Source organism: Miscanthus floridulus, chromosome 9 (genome assembly GCF_019320115.1).
Source record: "Miscanthus floridulus cultivar M001 chromosome 9, ASM1932011v1, whole genome shotgun sequence".
NCBI classification, from domain to species: Eukaryota; Viridiplantae; Streptophyta; class Magnoliopsida; order Poales; family Poaceae; genus Miscanthus; species Miscanthus floridulus.
In genome coordinates this window covers 13,432,899-13,449,637 of record NC_089588.1, presented here as the reverse complement: position 1 = coordinate 13,449,637, position 16,739 = coordinate 13,432,899, and the positions used below count along the sequence as shown (strand labels likewise).

The following is a 16,739-nucleotide window of genomic DNA, read 5'->3' as shown; positions in this document are numbered from 1 at the left end:
AGGCCTGATGGGCCGGCTGATCACGCAGGCCCAGTACCTGAGGGTGACATGACAAGATTACCCCCAAGAGGAAAGGCGAGTGATGGAATATACCAAGAATGTACTGTAGTAGTTGAAGGGTACTATTGTAAACTCTGTAAAAGTGGTAGTTGAGCCCTATAAATAGGGAACACTTGTAATAGTACGCCAGGTTGGTGAATGAATTAATGAAACCCTAGTTTTATGTGCCTTTTCCCTACATGCCCGCTTGTCATGTTAGTTTCCCATGCCTCCGCCTAAGGGCAGCGCTTGGCGGGCGGAGGCCTCTACCTCCTCCACATTGTCTGAGACCGCAAGTCTCAACACTCGAAGCTGGCCTAGTCGCCGTAGCAGATCGCAAGAATCCCCGAGGCCCCAGAGGCCTCGGACTCTTCGACGACATGCTTAAGAAGCCCTGCCCTAACCATCAGGGCCCGGTGAAGCACGCCCTCGAGGAGTGCACCATGCTCCGGCGTTACTACGCTAGGCTCGGGCTCCCCGACGATGACACCAAGAAGGACGCGGGCGACAGGGACAACGACAGGGATGGCGGGTTCCCTGAGGTACACAACGCCCACTCCCCAGTACCTCGAATGGTCTCGGGAGGTGATCACCTTTGATCAGGATGACCACCCTGATTATGTCCCAAACCCCGGGCAGTACCCACTCATCGTCGACCTGATCATCGGCAACACCCGGCTCACCAAGGTGCTTATGGACGGAGGCAGCGGCCTCAACATCCTCTACGTCAACACCCTGGAGCTCTTGGAGCTCGACCAGTCACGGCTCCGAGGTGGTGCCGCACCCTTCCATGGCGTTGTGCTGGGGAAGCGCACGCAACCCCTTGGGCACATCGACTTGCCCATCTGCTTTGGCACTCCCTCCAACTACCGCAAGGAGGTCCTCACCTTCAAGGTGGTTGGGTTCAAGGGGGCCTATCATGCCATCTTGGGGCGCCCATGCTACGCCAAGTTCATGGTGGTCCCCAACTACACCTACCTCAAGCTTAAGATGTCGGGGCCCTACGGCGTCATCACCATCGAGTCCACGTACGAGCATGCATACGACTGCGACATCAAATGCATTGAGTACGCCGAGGCTCTCATGGAGGCCGAGACCCTCATCATCAACCTCGACCAGCTTGGTAGCGAGGCGCTCGACACCAAGCATCGTGCCAGGACTTTCAAGCCCATAGAGGCCATCAAGTTCGTCCCGATCGACCCCGCTCACCCCAACGGCCGAGCGCTGAAGGTCAGCGCCACCCTCGACAGCAAATAGGAGCCATGCTCATCGACTTTCTCCGCGCAAATGTCGATATGTTCGCATGGAGTCCCTCAGACATGCTAGGCATACCAAGGGATGTCGCCGAGCACGCCTTGGACATCCGGGCTGGCTCCAGGCCGGTGAGGCAGCGCCTATGCTGATTCAACGAGGAGAAGCATAGGGCCATCGGTGAAGAGGTGCAAAAGCTTTTGGCGGTCGGATTCATCAAGGAAGTGTCCCATCCAGAGTGGTTAGCTAATCCTGTATTAGATAAGAAGAAAAGTGGCAAGTGGAGGATGTGTGTAGACTACACCGGTTTGAATAAAGCATGTCCAAAAGTTCCATTCCCACTACCTCTAATCGACCAAATTGTCGACTCCACTGCGGGATGCGAAACCCTTTCCTTCCTTGATGCGTATTCCGGTTACCATCAAATCAAGATGAAAGAGTCTGACCAGCTCGCGACTTCTTTCATCACTCCATTCGGCATGTACTGCTATGTGACTATGCTGTTCGGCCTCAGGAACACAGGGGCCACATACCAGCGGTGCATGACCCAGGTCTTTGGCGAGCACATCGGGAGAACCATCGAGGCCTACGTGGACGACATCGTGGTCAAGTCCAAAAAGGCCAGTGATCTCGTCGATGACCTGAAGATAGCCTTTAGATGCCTCAGAGAGAAGGGCACCAAGCTCAACCCCGACAAGTGTGTCTTCGGGGTCCCCCGAGGCATGCTCTAGGGATTCATAGTCTCAGAGCACGGCATCGAGGCCAACCCGGAGAAAGTCTGTGCCATGACCAACATGGGTCCAATCCGAGACCTCAAGGGAGTGCAAAGGGTTATGGGATGCCTTGTGGCCTTGAGCCGCTTCATCTCGCGCCTTGGCGAAAAAGGCTTGCCTCTATACCGCATCTTGAGAAAATCCGAACGCTTTTCTTGGACCCCCGAGGCTGAGAAAGCCCTCACCAAGCTCAAAGCATTGCTCACCAATCCTCCCATCCTGGTACCGCCAACCAAGGGCGAGGCCCTCTTACTCTATGTCGCCGCAACAACCCAAGTGGTCAACGCGGCCGTAGTGGTCGAGAGGCAGGAAGAGGGGCATGCTCTGCCCGTCCAACGACCTGTTTACTTCATCAGCGAGGTGCTCTCTGAGACTAAGACACGCTACCCCCACATCTAGAGGCTGGTCTACGCCATAGTCTTGGCTCGACGCAAGCTGCGTCACTACTTCGAGTCCCACCCGGTGACCGTGGTGTCGTCTTTCCCCCTAGGAGAGATAATCCAAAACCGGGAGGCCTCGGGTAGAATAGCCAAGTGGGCTGTCGAACTCATGGGGGAAGCCCTATCTTTTGCGCCTCGAAAGGCAATTAAATCCCAGGTCTTGGCCGACTTTGTGGCTGAATGGACTGACACCCAACTGCAACCTGCTCAAATCCAGGCAGAATGCTGGACCGTGTACTTCGACGGGTCTTTGATGAAGACCGGGGCAGGCGCGGGTCTGCTCATTGTCTCACCCCTCGGAGTGCACATACGCTACATGATCCAGCTTCACTTCGCCGCCTCCAACAACGTGGCCGAGTACGAGGCTCTCATCAACGGCTTGCAGATCGCCATCGAGCTTGGAGTACGGCGTCTCGACATACGAGGCGATTTGTAGCTCGTCGTCGATCAAGTGATGAAGGAGTCAAACTGCCATGACCCCCAAAATGGAGGTGTACTGCCAGTTGGTACGTCACCTAGAAGACAAGTTCGACGGTCTCGAACTCAACCACATTGCGCAAAAATTCAATGAGGCCGCGGATGAACTAGCAAAGATGGCATCGGCACGGGCCCCGGTCCCCCCAAACATCTTCGCCAGAGACCTCCACAAGCCTTCCATCGACTACGCCTTGGCGGTGGAAGAGGGCCCACCGGTTGAGCCCACCGAAGGGTCCGAGGCCCCCTCTGCCACCGAGACCCCCGCGGCCGAGCCCGAAGTCATGGAAATCAACACGGAGTCTCCCGAGGCCGACCAGGGTATGGACTGGTGAGTCCCGTTCCTAGATTGCCTCGTTCGAGGAGAGCTTCCTGCTGACAGGACCGAAGGCCGACGGCTTGCGTGGTGAGCCAAAACTTACGTCCTAAGCAACAGTGAGTTGTACAGGTGAAGCCCATCTGGCATTCTCCAATGGTGCATCACCCCTGAGGCAGGCCAAGCCCTACTTCGGGACTTGCACGTGGGAGCCTACGGGCACCATGCAGCGCCTCGGACACTCGTCGGAAATGCCTTCCACCAAGGGTTGTACTGGCCAATGGCGGTTGCTGACGCCACCAAGCTAGTACGCTCCTGCAAGGGATGCTAGTACTATGCGAGGCAGACGCACCTCCTGGCCCAAGCCCTCTAGTCCATCCCCATCACATGGCCATTCGCCGTGTGGGGGCTGGACATGTTTGGGCCTCTGCAGAAGGCCCCCAGGGGCTATACCCACTTGCTGGTAGCCATCGACAAGTTCTCCAAGTGGACCAGGCTCGTCCGATCACTCGAATCAAATCCGAGCAAGCGGTGTTGTTCTTCACTGATATCATCCACAGGTTCGGGGTTCCAAACACCATCATCATTGACAATGGGACACAATTCATTGGCCACAAGTTCCTGACGTTCTGCGATGATCACCACATCCGTGTGGCCTGGTCGGCCGTAGGACACCCTAGGATGAACGGCCAAGTAGAACGTGCCAACGACATGATCCTACATGGCCTCAAGCCAAGAATATACAACCGGTTGAAGAAATTTGGCAAGAAATGGCTTGCTAAACTCCCATGAGTCATCTAGAGCCTAAGGAACACTCCGAGCCGAGCCACGGGGTTCACACCGTTCTTCCTGGTCTATGGAGCCGAGGCTGTCCTCCCCACTGACTTAGAATACGGTTCCCCGAGGCTACAAGCCTACAACGAGCAAAGCAACCGCACTACCCGCGAGGACGCCCTTGACCAGCTGGAGGAAGCCCGAGACGTTGCACTGCTACACTCAGCCAAGTACCAGCAAGCCCTACGACGCTATCAAGCTCGGTGCATTCGAAGCCGAGACCTGAAGGTGGGCGACCTGGTGCTGAGACTGAGGTAGAGCAACAAGGGCCGCCACAAGCTGACCCCGCCATGGGAAGGGCCGTACATCGTCGCCCAAGTGCTAAAGCCCGGAACCTACAAGCTAGCCAATGAGAAGGGCAAAATCCTCACCAACGCTTGGAACATAGAACAGCTACGTCATTTCTACCCTTAAATTTCCAAGCATTGTATACTTGGTTTCTCGAAATACATTAAAGAAGCGTTCTTTAGTTGTTCTAATTTTTTGAGAAACCCCCCGTCGATGGGACCCTGTCGCGTACTACGACAAATCAATTGTAAAAAATCTAAGGACCAAAAGTTCGCCTCGAAGGCAAAAGGTTGGCCGAGCCGTGAGACAGCCTACGCCTCTGGGCTACGGCAACTCCCTCACCACCTTTCGCCCGAAAGGGTAGCTTTGGCTCCGAGGGAGTTTTTTGCAAAGGACTTGTCTAAAAAACGGGACAGAGAGCAAAGGCTTTACGATAACGCTTCAAGGGAGACTCGGCTCTGCCTCTGCAGAACCGAGCCTCCCTCGGGGGCTAGAAGGGGGGAACCCCCCTAAGTCCCATACACCATTTTTAATCGTTTTTTGAATAAATTTCTACGCCAAACTCTGTAGCATGCTCTGACAGATTGATTATAAAAACCTAAGGACCGAAATTCTGTCTCAGGGCCAAAAGGCTGGCCGAGCCGCAAGAATTGCCTACGCCTCCGGGCTATGGCAACTCCCTCACCACCTTTTACCCGAGGGGCAGCTTAGGCTCTGAGGAAGTTTTCTGCAAATGATATGATCAGAGGCAAGACAGAGGGCAGAGGCTCGGAAATACAATAAAACGATTAAAAACGTAAATACACAAGTACTGAAAGGGCCTCGATGGCCACGAACATTATGGCACAACAGCGCAAAATCCTAATCCATTTACATGGCCCCTTTGGCCCCGGTCAAGGCTCAGGGTCTCTTGCATCGGCGGACGGCGAGGGAGGAACCACCTCCTCTTCGAACAAACTGGCCAGCGCCGTGCTAGGGGCCTCAGTCGCCTCCTCTAGCTTCATGACCTCCTCCTTGGCCTCCTTGTCATCCTAAGCCAGGACATAGCCGTTGCTGATGGCCTCGAGGTCGACACCGGCATAGTGCAAGGAGACGACGACCAGGGCGCACTTGACGCCCGTGTGCAGCACCCCCCGGAGTCACTCGCACACTTGGCCACTCAACGCAGTCAGGCGGCTCCTAAGGGAGCTGCCCGACTCGACCCCCTCAACCTCCAAGGCCTCACAGATGGTACGAGCAGCGCTCTGCAGCACGTTGTGCTCCCCGATCTCAGCCTTGAGCACCGCCTGCACTGCAATAGAGGCCTCAGTTACCCGGGAGACCTCCTTCTCCAACCCTACACCAAAACAAGCAGGATGGGTTAAGCGTAAAAGAAAATAAGCCAAACAGGGGCGAGAGGCCTATGGGACTCACCCTCGGCTTTCTCTTTCCAGTGCTCGACCTCGACCCGAGAGGCCTTGGCTTTCTCTTTCTAGCGCTGGACCTCAACCCAAGAGGCCTCGGCCGCCCTAGAAGCCTCCTTCTCTAGTTTTGCACCACGTCAAGGAGTTAGGGGTCGAACGCAAGAAAAACAAATAAAACAAGGGGAACAAGACTCACCCTCAACCTTTCCCTTCCAGGATAAGGCCTCGACCCAGGAGGCCTCGGCCACCTTAAGGGCCTCTGCCTGGGCACCTTTCGTTAGAAGGTGCGTGCTCTGCTCCGCACCTAGCTGCCCAGCAATGGCCTTGATGGAGGCCGTCGCTTCTGCAGCCCGGGACCTGAAGGCATCCCGATCACCGGCCACCCAGGTTAGCTCCTCCTCCAACTCCTTAATCCACGCCACCAAAGGGGTGGCCTGCTCCCGGGCCGTGGCCACCTCGGCCTTCATATCAGCACAGCAAAGGCGGAGGTCCTCCGCCTCCGTGCTCTACGTCGACAGAAGCTCGTTGGCATTAGCGAGCAGCTCCCACTGCCGCCAGAGCTGATCCCAGATGTCCCTCTCCCGCCGGAGGAACAACGACTTCCTAAGAGACCGGGCCTTGAGCTCCTGGATAGGCAAAATAGGGGTCAAGTACTGCGAGAAAACTCGGAGGAAGATGACACCGCACGAGAAAAGAAGGCGCGTACCTGGGCGACCCCGGGCAGATCGTTGGCCACGATGGACAGCGCTGTCCGCAGCGACCGCTCCGCCAGATGGAGGTATTGCTCGAAGGTGTCCCAACGACCCCCCTCGGCCACGTCCTCGAGGGCGAACAGGGGCTCCCCCTCAGGGTCATCTCGGCTCCACCACAAGACATGTGGGTGATCCCACCCGCGGGGCTCGGGTTGTACTCGCACGAGGGCCGAGCTTCCCTCACTGGAGGCCGGAGCCGGCAACTCCATGGTACTGGCCACCCTAGTATCCACCACCTCCTTCCCCCGGGAAGTATCATCGGAGGAGATCGAGTGGACCTCCACTTCCCGGGCACTCTCTTGCAACGATGGCGGGCCTTGGACCGGCGGTGGTGTTGAGGCTTGCCTCGCCTCTATCTCCACTTTCTGGGCCGCTGGCTTCGCCGCGCTCACGCCGGCCCCCGCCACCCCAGCCTTGGTGGTCTTGGAGGCTCCAGTCCCCACCACTTTGGCCTCGGTGGTCTCGGGCGCCTCGGCCTCCATCGCCTCGGCCTCGCCCTCGGTAGCCTCAGAAACTGAGGGCGCCTCGGCCCCATCTGATTTGTGGGCCTCGGCCTCTTGGGGCATAGACTCCTCCTCCTCCGCTTGCTCCGTGACAGCCTCGGTAGCCCCTCCCTGGGCGACCGGCTCCTTCGGGTTGGTCCTCGCCGACGCTGCGCCACGCTGTATGGTGGACTGCGCCTCCACCACCCCTTGGGCGATGGAGCCGGTGCTCACCTTAAGCGCCTTATGTGGCGCCAGGACGGGCACTTCCGCCTGACGCTTCCGGCTGAAGGCAAAGCACGGTCAGCATACGACCAAGGGACGAGCAGGAGATGCTAAAAACACCATTGACAAAACACTCACCTCGAGCGGGGACACAACCGCTTCGACACTGCGTCCCTCCTCCACAACGGTGCCAGTGGCATGGCCCCCATGTCCGCCGGTGCTAGCCGGCCCTCGCCGGACTCTGGCGCCCCCTCAACCTTTTGCGGAGGTGCTTGCGTCACCCCCACCGCCGCCTGCTCCACCTCCACTGTCGAGCCCACTGGGCTGATGGCATGCTTCCCTAACGCCTGTGCCTTGGGCGTGTCAGCCTCAGCCCTGGGGCGGGCGATCGCCAGCCCCGAGGCGCCCTCCCCTCCTTCTCCCGGAGACGTCGGGCCACTCGCCGATGCCCCGAGCGCCATCCCCCTAACGTTAGGGAGGTAGTCCAGGGGACCCCGCCCCACCTCGCTGTCGTCATCGTCATCGCTCGAAGGGTTCACCGATGATGGTGACAGAGACAGCTCCACCGGGAGACCCTCGTGCCTCTGCTTCCGATGACGTCTCTCTAGCTCCTCATGCTCGAGGATCTTCCTGTTACCCTTTGCCTCCTCGGCATTCTTCTTCTTCTTCTGCGCCTTAGCGTGCGCTCGGTTCACCGCCCGCCGCTTTGCGTCCTCGGGAATGGGCGGTGGGGAGGCTTGCACATCCCTCATCCCCTGTAGAAACGGCGAACACGAATAAGGGAACAGGCAACGATGAGGAATGAGGAGGCCTCAGGGGCTGCAGCGGCGCGTGACTTACCAGGGAAAGGAACCCCCACAATGGGTGCATCGCGATGGGGGTCAGACCACCGATCTTCAGCCGCCCCTCCACCGTCTCCCTCACCCGACGTTGAATCTCCTCATCGGAGAGGGGGACGACGGACATCCGGATGCCCTCAATCGGCTCATCCGGTGTCATCTCGAACAAGCACCACCGCTGAGCCATCAGCGGCAGCACCCTCCGACGGTGGAAGGCCGCCACGACCATAGCCACCATAAGGCTATGGCTACGTAGCCTCTCCAGCCCCTCTAGGAGCGGCTGTAGCTTGGGCTGATCCTCTTTCGGGACGCCGAACCACCACTTCTCTGGCTGGCTCTCCACGACCCGCCCGGTGTAGGGGGGAAGTCCACCATCATTGCTGCGGAGGTAGAACCAGCTGGTGTACCAACGACGGTTGGTCGACGCAAGCTAGGCTGGGATGTAGAGGTGCTGCCAGTCTTGGCGCACTTGGAGAGTGCAGTCGCCGGCCCTCGTCGCCTTCCTCGTGCCCGTCGTGCCCGTCGACTTGGTGGTATGCCCCGCCCGAAAGAGGTGAAGCCACAGCTCCCAATGGGGAGCACTGCCCAGGTACCCCTCATAGACGGCGACGAATATGGCCGCCTACGCGATGGAGTTGGGGTTGAAGTTGTGGAGCTCCACGCCGTAGTAATGCAGAAGCGCCCGCATGAACCGATCCGTCGGTAGGCCGAGGCCGTGCTCGTGGAAGGCCACGAAGCTCATGATGTAGCCGTCACGCGGCCTCAGCTCTGGCTTGGGCCCCGGAGCAATCCACTCCAGCCTGTTGGGGTCAGTGACCGAGCGGAGAAGACCGTCGTCGATGAGCGATCGTAGAATCTCCATGGACATGTTAGATGGACCCCAAGGATCCGTCTGGAGGACAACAGCGCCACCTGCCATGAGTGCGGCGGAGGATGCGACTTCAACGGTAACACACGCCCTTTGCCTCTCCCTCTCCTTTCTCCCTTCTTCTCCCCGGCGCTCTCTGTTCCTGGCAACAACTCGAGGGTAGCAAAGGCGGATGCAGGCAAGGAAAGGAGGGGAGGGGTGAGGCTTGTTACTTATTTATGTAGGAAGGGGACGAAATGGACAGGCAACGAAATCGGGGAAGTTTCCCTCAAGTCTGATACAGTAAATCTAGATCCGATTTTACCGCCCACGCGCCCACATTTTCCTTATTAATCGCACGCACACTTATGTCCCATCTGCTGACACCACATCGTGTCTGACCGCAGTAGCAGCAGGCGCCGTCCCGCCTCCCTGAAAAAACTGCCTCAAAAGGCGCGCCTGCCGTTGTCAGCCGACGGGAGGGAAATATCCCCCACCTGATTCCTTTCAAACGAAGGAACTGGGCACCGAGCCCGCTACGGTCTAGGGGTTCGAAGGCTGGGCCCTGGAGGGTTTCGATAGCCGCCTTAGGACAACAGAGTCAGCGACAACTATGGGCGAGCCCATACATGGCTGAGGCTCGAGCAAGCGATCGCTCGGGATGCCCTAAGTCGTGTCCAAGACCGATAGGGAGGTCTCCGAATGGGATCCCATCGTAGGGAGGCATCGAGCCCCCAGGGCCAATCGAATGGACCTGGGACCCACTAGAGAAGCCCTCTGGTACTTTTGGAGTGCGTCTCTAGACCGCTAGCCGACCCCTATCGAATGGCGCATTGGCCTCCACTCGGACTTACCCGATAACAGCTCATCGGAAGTGTCACCGCTCGCGCCCACCAAGGGTAGCCTAGCATATTCCACCCCTCCTTCCAAACGAAAAGGATGCGCGAGGGTCGCACAAAAAGCCAGGGGAACTCCTGATCGCCCTCTCGCTCTGTGCAAGAGACTCGAGGGCTCTTTCTACAACCATGCCGAGACCCAGCGACCCAGGATCACACCCGAGGGACTCGACAAACAACCCCTCCTTCCGAACGAAAAGGATGCGCGAGGGTCACACAAAAAGCCAGGGGAACTCCTGATCGCCCTCTCGCTCCGTGTAGAGGCTCGGGGGCTCTTCCTGCAACCATGCCGAGACCCAGCGACCCAGGCTCGCACCCGAGGGCTCAGCAAACAACCCCTCCTTCCGAACGAGAAGGATGCGCGAGGGTCGCACAAAAAGCCAGGGGAACTCCTGATCGCCCTCTTGCTCCGTGCAGAGGGGGGCTCTTCCTGCAACCATGCCGAGACCCAGCGACCCAGGCTCACACCCGAGGGCTCGGCAAACAACCCCTCCTTCCAAAAAGGATGTGCGAGGGTCGCATAAAAACTGCACCCAGGACGAAGACAAGCAACCCAAGCTCGCACTCGGAGGCTCGGAAAAACGCGACGAAGGGCATCGAGCCTGTTATGGTCCAGGGGTTCAAAGGCTGGGCCCCCAAAGGTTTCGACAGCCACCTCAAGACAAACAGAGTTAGGGATGACTATGGGCGAGCCCATGCATGGCCAAGGCCCAAGCAAGCAAATGCTTGGGATGCCCTAAGTCATGTCTGAGACCGGCAGGGAGGTCTCCGAATGGGATCCCACCGTAGGGAGGCATCGAGCCCCCAGGGCCAATCGAACGGCCCTAGGACCCACTAGAGAAGCCCTCTGGTACTTTTGGAGTGCGTCTCTGGACTGCTAGCTGACCCCTATCAAATGGGGCACGGGCCTCCACTCGGACTTACCCGATAACAGCTCACCAGAGGTGTCACTGCTCGCGCCCACCGAGGGTAGCCTGGCATACTCCACCCCTCCTTCCAAACGAAAAGGATGCGCGAGGGCCACATAAAAAAGCCAGGGGAACTCCTGACCGCCCTCTAGCTCCGCGCAGAGGCTCAGGGGCTCTTCCTGCAACCAAGCCAAGACCCAGCGATCCGAACTCGCACTTAGGGGCTCGCCGAACGTGATAAAACCCCTCACTCAAAAGGGAAAAAGCCCCTGAAGGAATGAAACCACTCCTCTAGGGCCTTGAGGGCTACACCCGGCGGGTGCGCTCGCGCACACCCCCCGAAGCCTCGAGTACGAAACACCATCCTGCCAGGAACTACCACGAGCTAAGTCTCGTTAAAACCTTGGGGAGAGTGCTCACACTCCCCTCGAGGCTCGGGGGCTACTGTCGGATACCATAAAAAGGGGTACCATAAGCAAGAACCAAAAAAACTGCTTAGACCTTGTAAATATCGTAGCCAAGTAACAACCACGAGCCTCGGCTGATTCTCTGATTCGCTCGAGGCCCCCTCGCCGCAAGGCCTCGGACAAGGTACCAACTCCCCACCTCGACCGAGGCCCCCTCACCCGAGGCCCCAAACTGCAAGGCCTCGGACGAAGTAACGACTCTCCACCTCGCCCGAAACCCCGCCCGTAAGACCGCAGACAAAGCACCGATTCTCTGCCTAGCGCGAGGCTGGCTCAGCAACAACCTCGGCGCCTCCATCCCAACTGACTTCTCTAACAAAACGTCACGTTCGATTTACATGTCCAACCACTCCCGCAACGTCAACCGCACATCGGCACAGTACAGCAGAGTGGCCAACGGGACAGGAGACAAGACTAGGCAGGGGTTACCGGCCACTATGCTCGGCACTGTGCCCATAACTGACGCCCATACCGCACTATGCTACCAACTCCTGCTCCGAGAATGACGCAGCGTGGGGAGTCAAGTCTAGGTCACTGTAACCTCGGAATCAGTGTGCAGGACCAACTGCCCCTCCAAGCCTCGGCAATCCACTTTGGGGTCTCGGTAGCCTCGGGATTCATGCCCGCTGAGCCCCCACGATGGTTCGGCCTCTGCACCGACTGAGCCTCGGCACTCTACACTGTCGGCATACAGCAACCAGCACGTCGCTCGCAGTACGCGCCATACCCTGCAACAGGCTACAGGAGCTCCCACGTCGTGTACGGAGCCTAGCTCCTATAGCCTCAGAATCAGCGTACCCGCGCCATCGCCTCGGCCCAGCCTCGGCACTCCGCGCAGGTCAAGCATACAGCAACCAGCACGCCTCCAACAGCACGCCCGCCACCGCAGGAGCTCCCACGTCGCACAGGATCAAGTGTGACCGGCGCGTCGCTCCAGTGCATCAAGGGCAAGACCGCTCCGTCGACCATGCCGCCACAGTGGTAAGCTACAGGGCTTAGATACGTCACCTTCGCTCACAAGATGCCGCGTAGCGAACACATGTATCGCCCCTATCCCCACTTCGACTATAAAAGGGGGTGACTAGGGCCTCTTCTAGGCATGGGATATACACACGAACAAATCGAAACAACGCTCGCACTCACACGCTCTTCCTCGTTGCCTGAGATCAACATCTCAAGCAACTCATGGCCACTCCACACAGAGACTTGGGACTAGCACCCTCTCTCGCCTAGCTTGTAAACCCCTACTACAAGCACTTCGGTGCAAGGAATACAAGATCAACCTCTCTGACTGGACGTAGGGCACCTATTGCCTGAACCAGTATAAACCCTGTGTCTCTTTGCATCACCATCCGGGATTAGGGGCACGCAGTTCAAATTCACTAGTTGGTTGAGGACCCCCCCGGTCCAAAACACCGACACTTGGTAAACCAAAAATGGATTTTTAGATCTTAATACATTTTGTTGCTACCCGGGTGGATAGACAACTTGGAAGAATGAGCTTAATCTAAAATTTGATTTCTAAGCTCACGGTCTTTTGGTACCACCAGTCGGTCCTCAAACCATAGCACACCTCTTTCATCTAACCTAAAATGCTAGGTTTCTTGTTCTTTCATCTTTCTCTTGATGTGAAATATACCTACATCTGTCTTTTGCAGTTCTATGATTTTGCTCTCAAGTGAACAACTGATAGTGATATTGTGCAGCACAATAGGATGTAACAAATTAAATCCATCTTCCAACAATGCTCCCAAAGTGTTGCAATGAGATTTCCGACTAAGTGGATCTGCTACAACATTGACTTTCCCTGGATGGTAGTGCACTTCTAAATTGTAGTACTTGATCAGCTCTAACCATCTTCGCTATTTCATGTTCTACTTAGGTTGAGTGAAGATATATTTGAGATTTTTGTGGTCAGTATATATGTGGCATACGTTGCCCAGCAAATAATATCTCCATATCTTTAATGCATGAACCATTGCTGCAAGCTCTAAATCATGCATAGGGTAATTGACTTCATGCTTTCTCAACTGCCAAGAAGCATAGGCAATAACTCTTCCTTCTTGCATGAGCACACACCCCAAACCTATACCCGTTGCATCACAGAACACATCGAAAGGCTTTTCAATGTCGGGTTGTGCTAAAACAGGAGCTGTAGTTAATAGGGTCCTTAGGGTGTGAAAAAACTGCTTCACAATCTGGTGTCCAACTAAATTTTTCATCGTTCTGAAGTAGTCTGGTCATGAGCTTAGCTATCTTGAAGAAATCTGGAATGAAACGATGATAATAACCTGCTAACCCTAGAAAACTCTGAACTTCATGAACCGAAGTCTGGGCCTTCCAATCCATGACCTCTTGTACTTTAGATGGGTCTACTAAAATTCCATCTCTCGATAAGATGTGACCCAAGAAAGGTACTTTGCTCAACCAAAATTCACACTTACTAAACTTGGCATATAACTTATGTTCCCTCAATCTGGACAAAACAATTCTCAGATGCTCTGCATGATCTGCCTCATTCTCTGAATAAGTCAAGATATCATCAATAAACACAACCATGAACTTGTCGAGCTCGGGCATGAATACCGAATTCATCAAGTACATGAAGTAGGCAGGAGCATTCGTCAGTCCGAAGGATATGACCAAATACTCATACAAGCCATACCTAGTGGAGAAAGCGGTTTTAGGTATATCCTCTAGCCTGATCTTTATCTGATAATAGCCTAACCTCAAGTCAATCTTGAAGAATACCTTTGCTTTTGCCAACTGATCGAACAAGATATCGATACGAGGCAAAGGGTACTTGTTTTTGATGGTCACAGCATTAAGTGGCCTATAATCCACACACATTCTCAAAGACTTGTCCTTCTTCTTTAAAAACAAGGCTAGACATCCCCATGGAGATGAACTAGGTTGAATGAGACATTTGTCTAATAGTTCTTGTAACTAAATTTTAAGTTCAGCTAACTCATTTGGTGGCATCCTATAGGGTCTCTTTGAGATAGGTGTCGTACCTAACACTAACTCAATCTTAAATTCCACATCCCTATCAGGTGGCAAACCTAGTAACTCATGTGGGAATACATCAAGAAACTCACAAACCACTGGAATATCACAAAGGGTAGTGGTTTGGATAGAATAAGACAAGTTTTGGAGTTCCAAATTTTAGGAAAGTGGTACTAGAAAAGCATTACCTCCCTTTGGTTCTCTCAACATAATTGTACAAGTGCTAGTGTCAATGAGAACCCCATGATCGCTCATCCATTTCACGCCTAAGATCACATCTATAGATAATCTAGGCAATACTATCAGATCCATCGTGTACTCCCTCTCTTGTATAGAGATGAGCACATTTATCACCATCTTATTTGTAGAGATAGTAGCCCCAACTAGACTTATACTATAACCACCCTTGCTTACCTTAATTACTTTCTGATCATTCCTAGATGCAAATGCTTGGCTCATAAATGAATGAGAAGCTCCAGAATCAAATAAAATTATGGCAGGATGTTTGTTAACAAGAAACATACCAGCGGTGACAACCTCTCCCATAGGGACCTCTTCAACAGTGGTGTAATGCATGTATCCAGGACGTGCTTTAGGATTTGTCTGCCTCTAATTTCTCTGGTTTTGATTGCTGTTCTTCTTAGGATGGGTGTACTCTTTGGATGAATGGCCCAACTGATTACAGTTGAAGCATGGCTAATTGCTCCTGGGTCCTGTGCAGCTTCCTTGCCCTCCGTTCCCCTTGGGTAAGGCAATGGTGAATGCCTTACGAAACACCTCCTGAGGTCGGTTGGTATTGGCTGTTGGTGGAGGAGGCCTGAACTTGGGGGCTGGTGGTCGAAACTATGGCATGGTTGCCACTAGAGCTCTAGACTGAGAAGACCCTAAGGCGCCTGCCTCAGCTGCCCTCTTGTGGCCTTTTGCTGCTCCATGCAGATTGTTCTGGTTCTCCTAAGTCAAGGCATCACTGATGAACTCATTGTAGGTGGTGCACCTCGAGTTGTCCATAGTCTTCATCAGCTTAGTGCTATGACCTCTCTTGAAGCTTTCAATCTTCTTTTCTTCTGTATCGATGAACCTTGGGGCATAACAGGATAGATTGTTGAAAGCATGCGTGTACTCAGTAAGGGTCTTAGTCCCTTGTGTGAGTTGTAGAACTCAGCTGCCTTCATGCACATTAGCCCTGGGGGAATGTGATGTCCCCTAAAAGCTAACTTGAATTGCTCCAATGTGACCTATGCATTGGCAGGAAAAGAGGACAAGAAATGGGTCTACCTTATCCCGACCGGTCCCTATAGCTGATGGGATGTGTATTCTGCCTTCTGATGTTCCGTGACCCTTAGTAGATGAAACTTTTGCTCAATAGTGTTGAGCCATTCATCCGCCTGGAGCGGTTCTTCGGCCACCTTGAAGCTAAGAGGCTTGGTGTCTAGGAAATCCTTAAAAGAGCTGTACTGATTTGGCTTAGGCCCCTGTTGTTGCTGATGGGCATGAGCCGTGTTCTGTGCAATGAGGAGCATGGTTTCCTCCATAGTTCTCTAACGTCCTAGGAACTGTGCGAAGAATTCATTCGTAGACGGTGGTGGCGGTGATGGTAAGTCACTGTCATTGCCCTCTTGGCTGCTGCCTGCTCCAGCACGAGTGCGAGTCATCTGCAAAGTTGCAACAATAAGTGATTATTGGATGACGTCAAGAGATTGCAAATGAATTGTATAATCATGCCAAACTGAAATTACTGGAGAGAATCTTAAATTCATACAATAAACCAGAGGCATAATAATTCATTCTCGCAACATGACATCACCAATTTGATCACTTATCGGGCTCGCGGTGCGTTAACATACAAGTCATAATCACTAGTAAATCGAAACTGGAATTGCATTAAAGTTCAACCCAACATGAAACCATATGCAGAGTACCAATATTACATGAAAGTCAAATCACAATTACCAAACTTCAACTACAAGTCCATTACATAAATAGCAGGGATACATCTAGCGCTTTGACTAGTCACTAGGCGATTCTAATCTTCATTATGATCGCTGTCGAGGTCAGAGATAGGATCATCCTCATTCTCTGGCTCCACTTCTTCCTCATCCTAGCCGTCATCTTCAACTAACATCTCTAGATCTTCTTCTTCCTCATCAAGGATCGGGTGCAGTTGGTTGTTTAGCAAATGCACCTCATGCTGAAGATCAACCACTACATTCTAGGCCTATGCAAGCTACTGGCGCAAGTCCCTCTCAACATAGTCCTACTGGATGCTCATGGTGTGGGTCCTGTCTCATTCTGCTTTTGCCATAGCTACACGGTTGTTTGCTAGGATTCGCTAGCACGTAACTGTGAATGCCTCGGCACAGGCAGCCTCTAGCTGCTCCCGCAGTCCTGCTAACATTGCTTAATCATCCACTCTTGCCTCTTGGGTGGTAGCTCTATACTGATCAACTTGCTCCATTTGGGTGTGGAGATTTCCCAAAGCTACATACGCTTGATCAATTT

The 16,739-nt window shown here is 54.4% G+C and overlaps 2 protein-coding genes across 2 annotated transcripts; one reads left to right on the top strand and one right to left on the bottom strand.

Moving 5' to 3' along the window:
* Positions 1 to 732: 732 nt before the first annotated feature.
* Positions 733 to 1,296, top strand: LOC136479271 (uncharacterized). The gene has a single exon (XM_066477194.1). It carries the CDS (start codon positions 733 to 735, stop codon positions 1,294 to 1,296), a length of 564 nt encoding a protein of 187 aa, XP_066333291.1.
* A 5,028-nt stretch (positions 1,297 to 6,324) lies between these two features.
* LOC136479269 (uncharacterized) lies at positions 6,325 to 9,035 on the bottom strand. The gene is made up of 5 exons (XM_066477193.1): positions 8,743 to 9,035; positions 8,118 to 8,514; positions 7,416 to 8,032; positions 6,729 to 7,338; positions 6,325 to 6,444 (listed from the first exon to the last, which is right to left on the bottom strand). Exons 1-5 carry the CDS (start codon positions 9,033 to 9,035, stop codon positions 6,325 to 6,327), a joined length of 2,037 nt encoding a protein of 678 aa, XP_066333290.1.
* Positions 9,036 to 16,739: the final 7,704 nt, after the last annotated feature.

Coding starts and splice junctions, on each gene's coding strand:
- LOC136479271 (XM_066477194.1), top strand. CDS start 733: ATGGACGGAGGCAGCGGCCTCAACATCCTCTACGTCAACACCCTGGAG.
- LOC136479269 (XM_066477193.1), bottom strand. CDS start 9,035: ATGGCAGGTGGCGCTGTTGTCCTCCAGACGGATCCTTGGGGTCCATCT. Junction 8,515..8,742: donor TTCAACCCCAACTCCATCGC/GTAGGCGGCCAT, acceptor TTGGTACACCAG/CTGGTTCTACCTCCGCAGCA. Junction 7,339..7,415: donor CGGTTGTGTCCCCGCTCGAG/GTGAGTGTTTTG, acceptor CTTTGCCTTCAG/CCGGAAGCGTCAGGCGGAAG.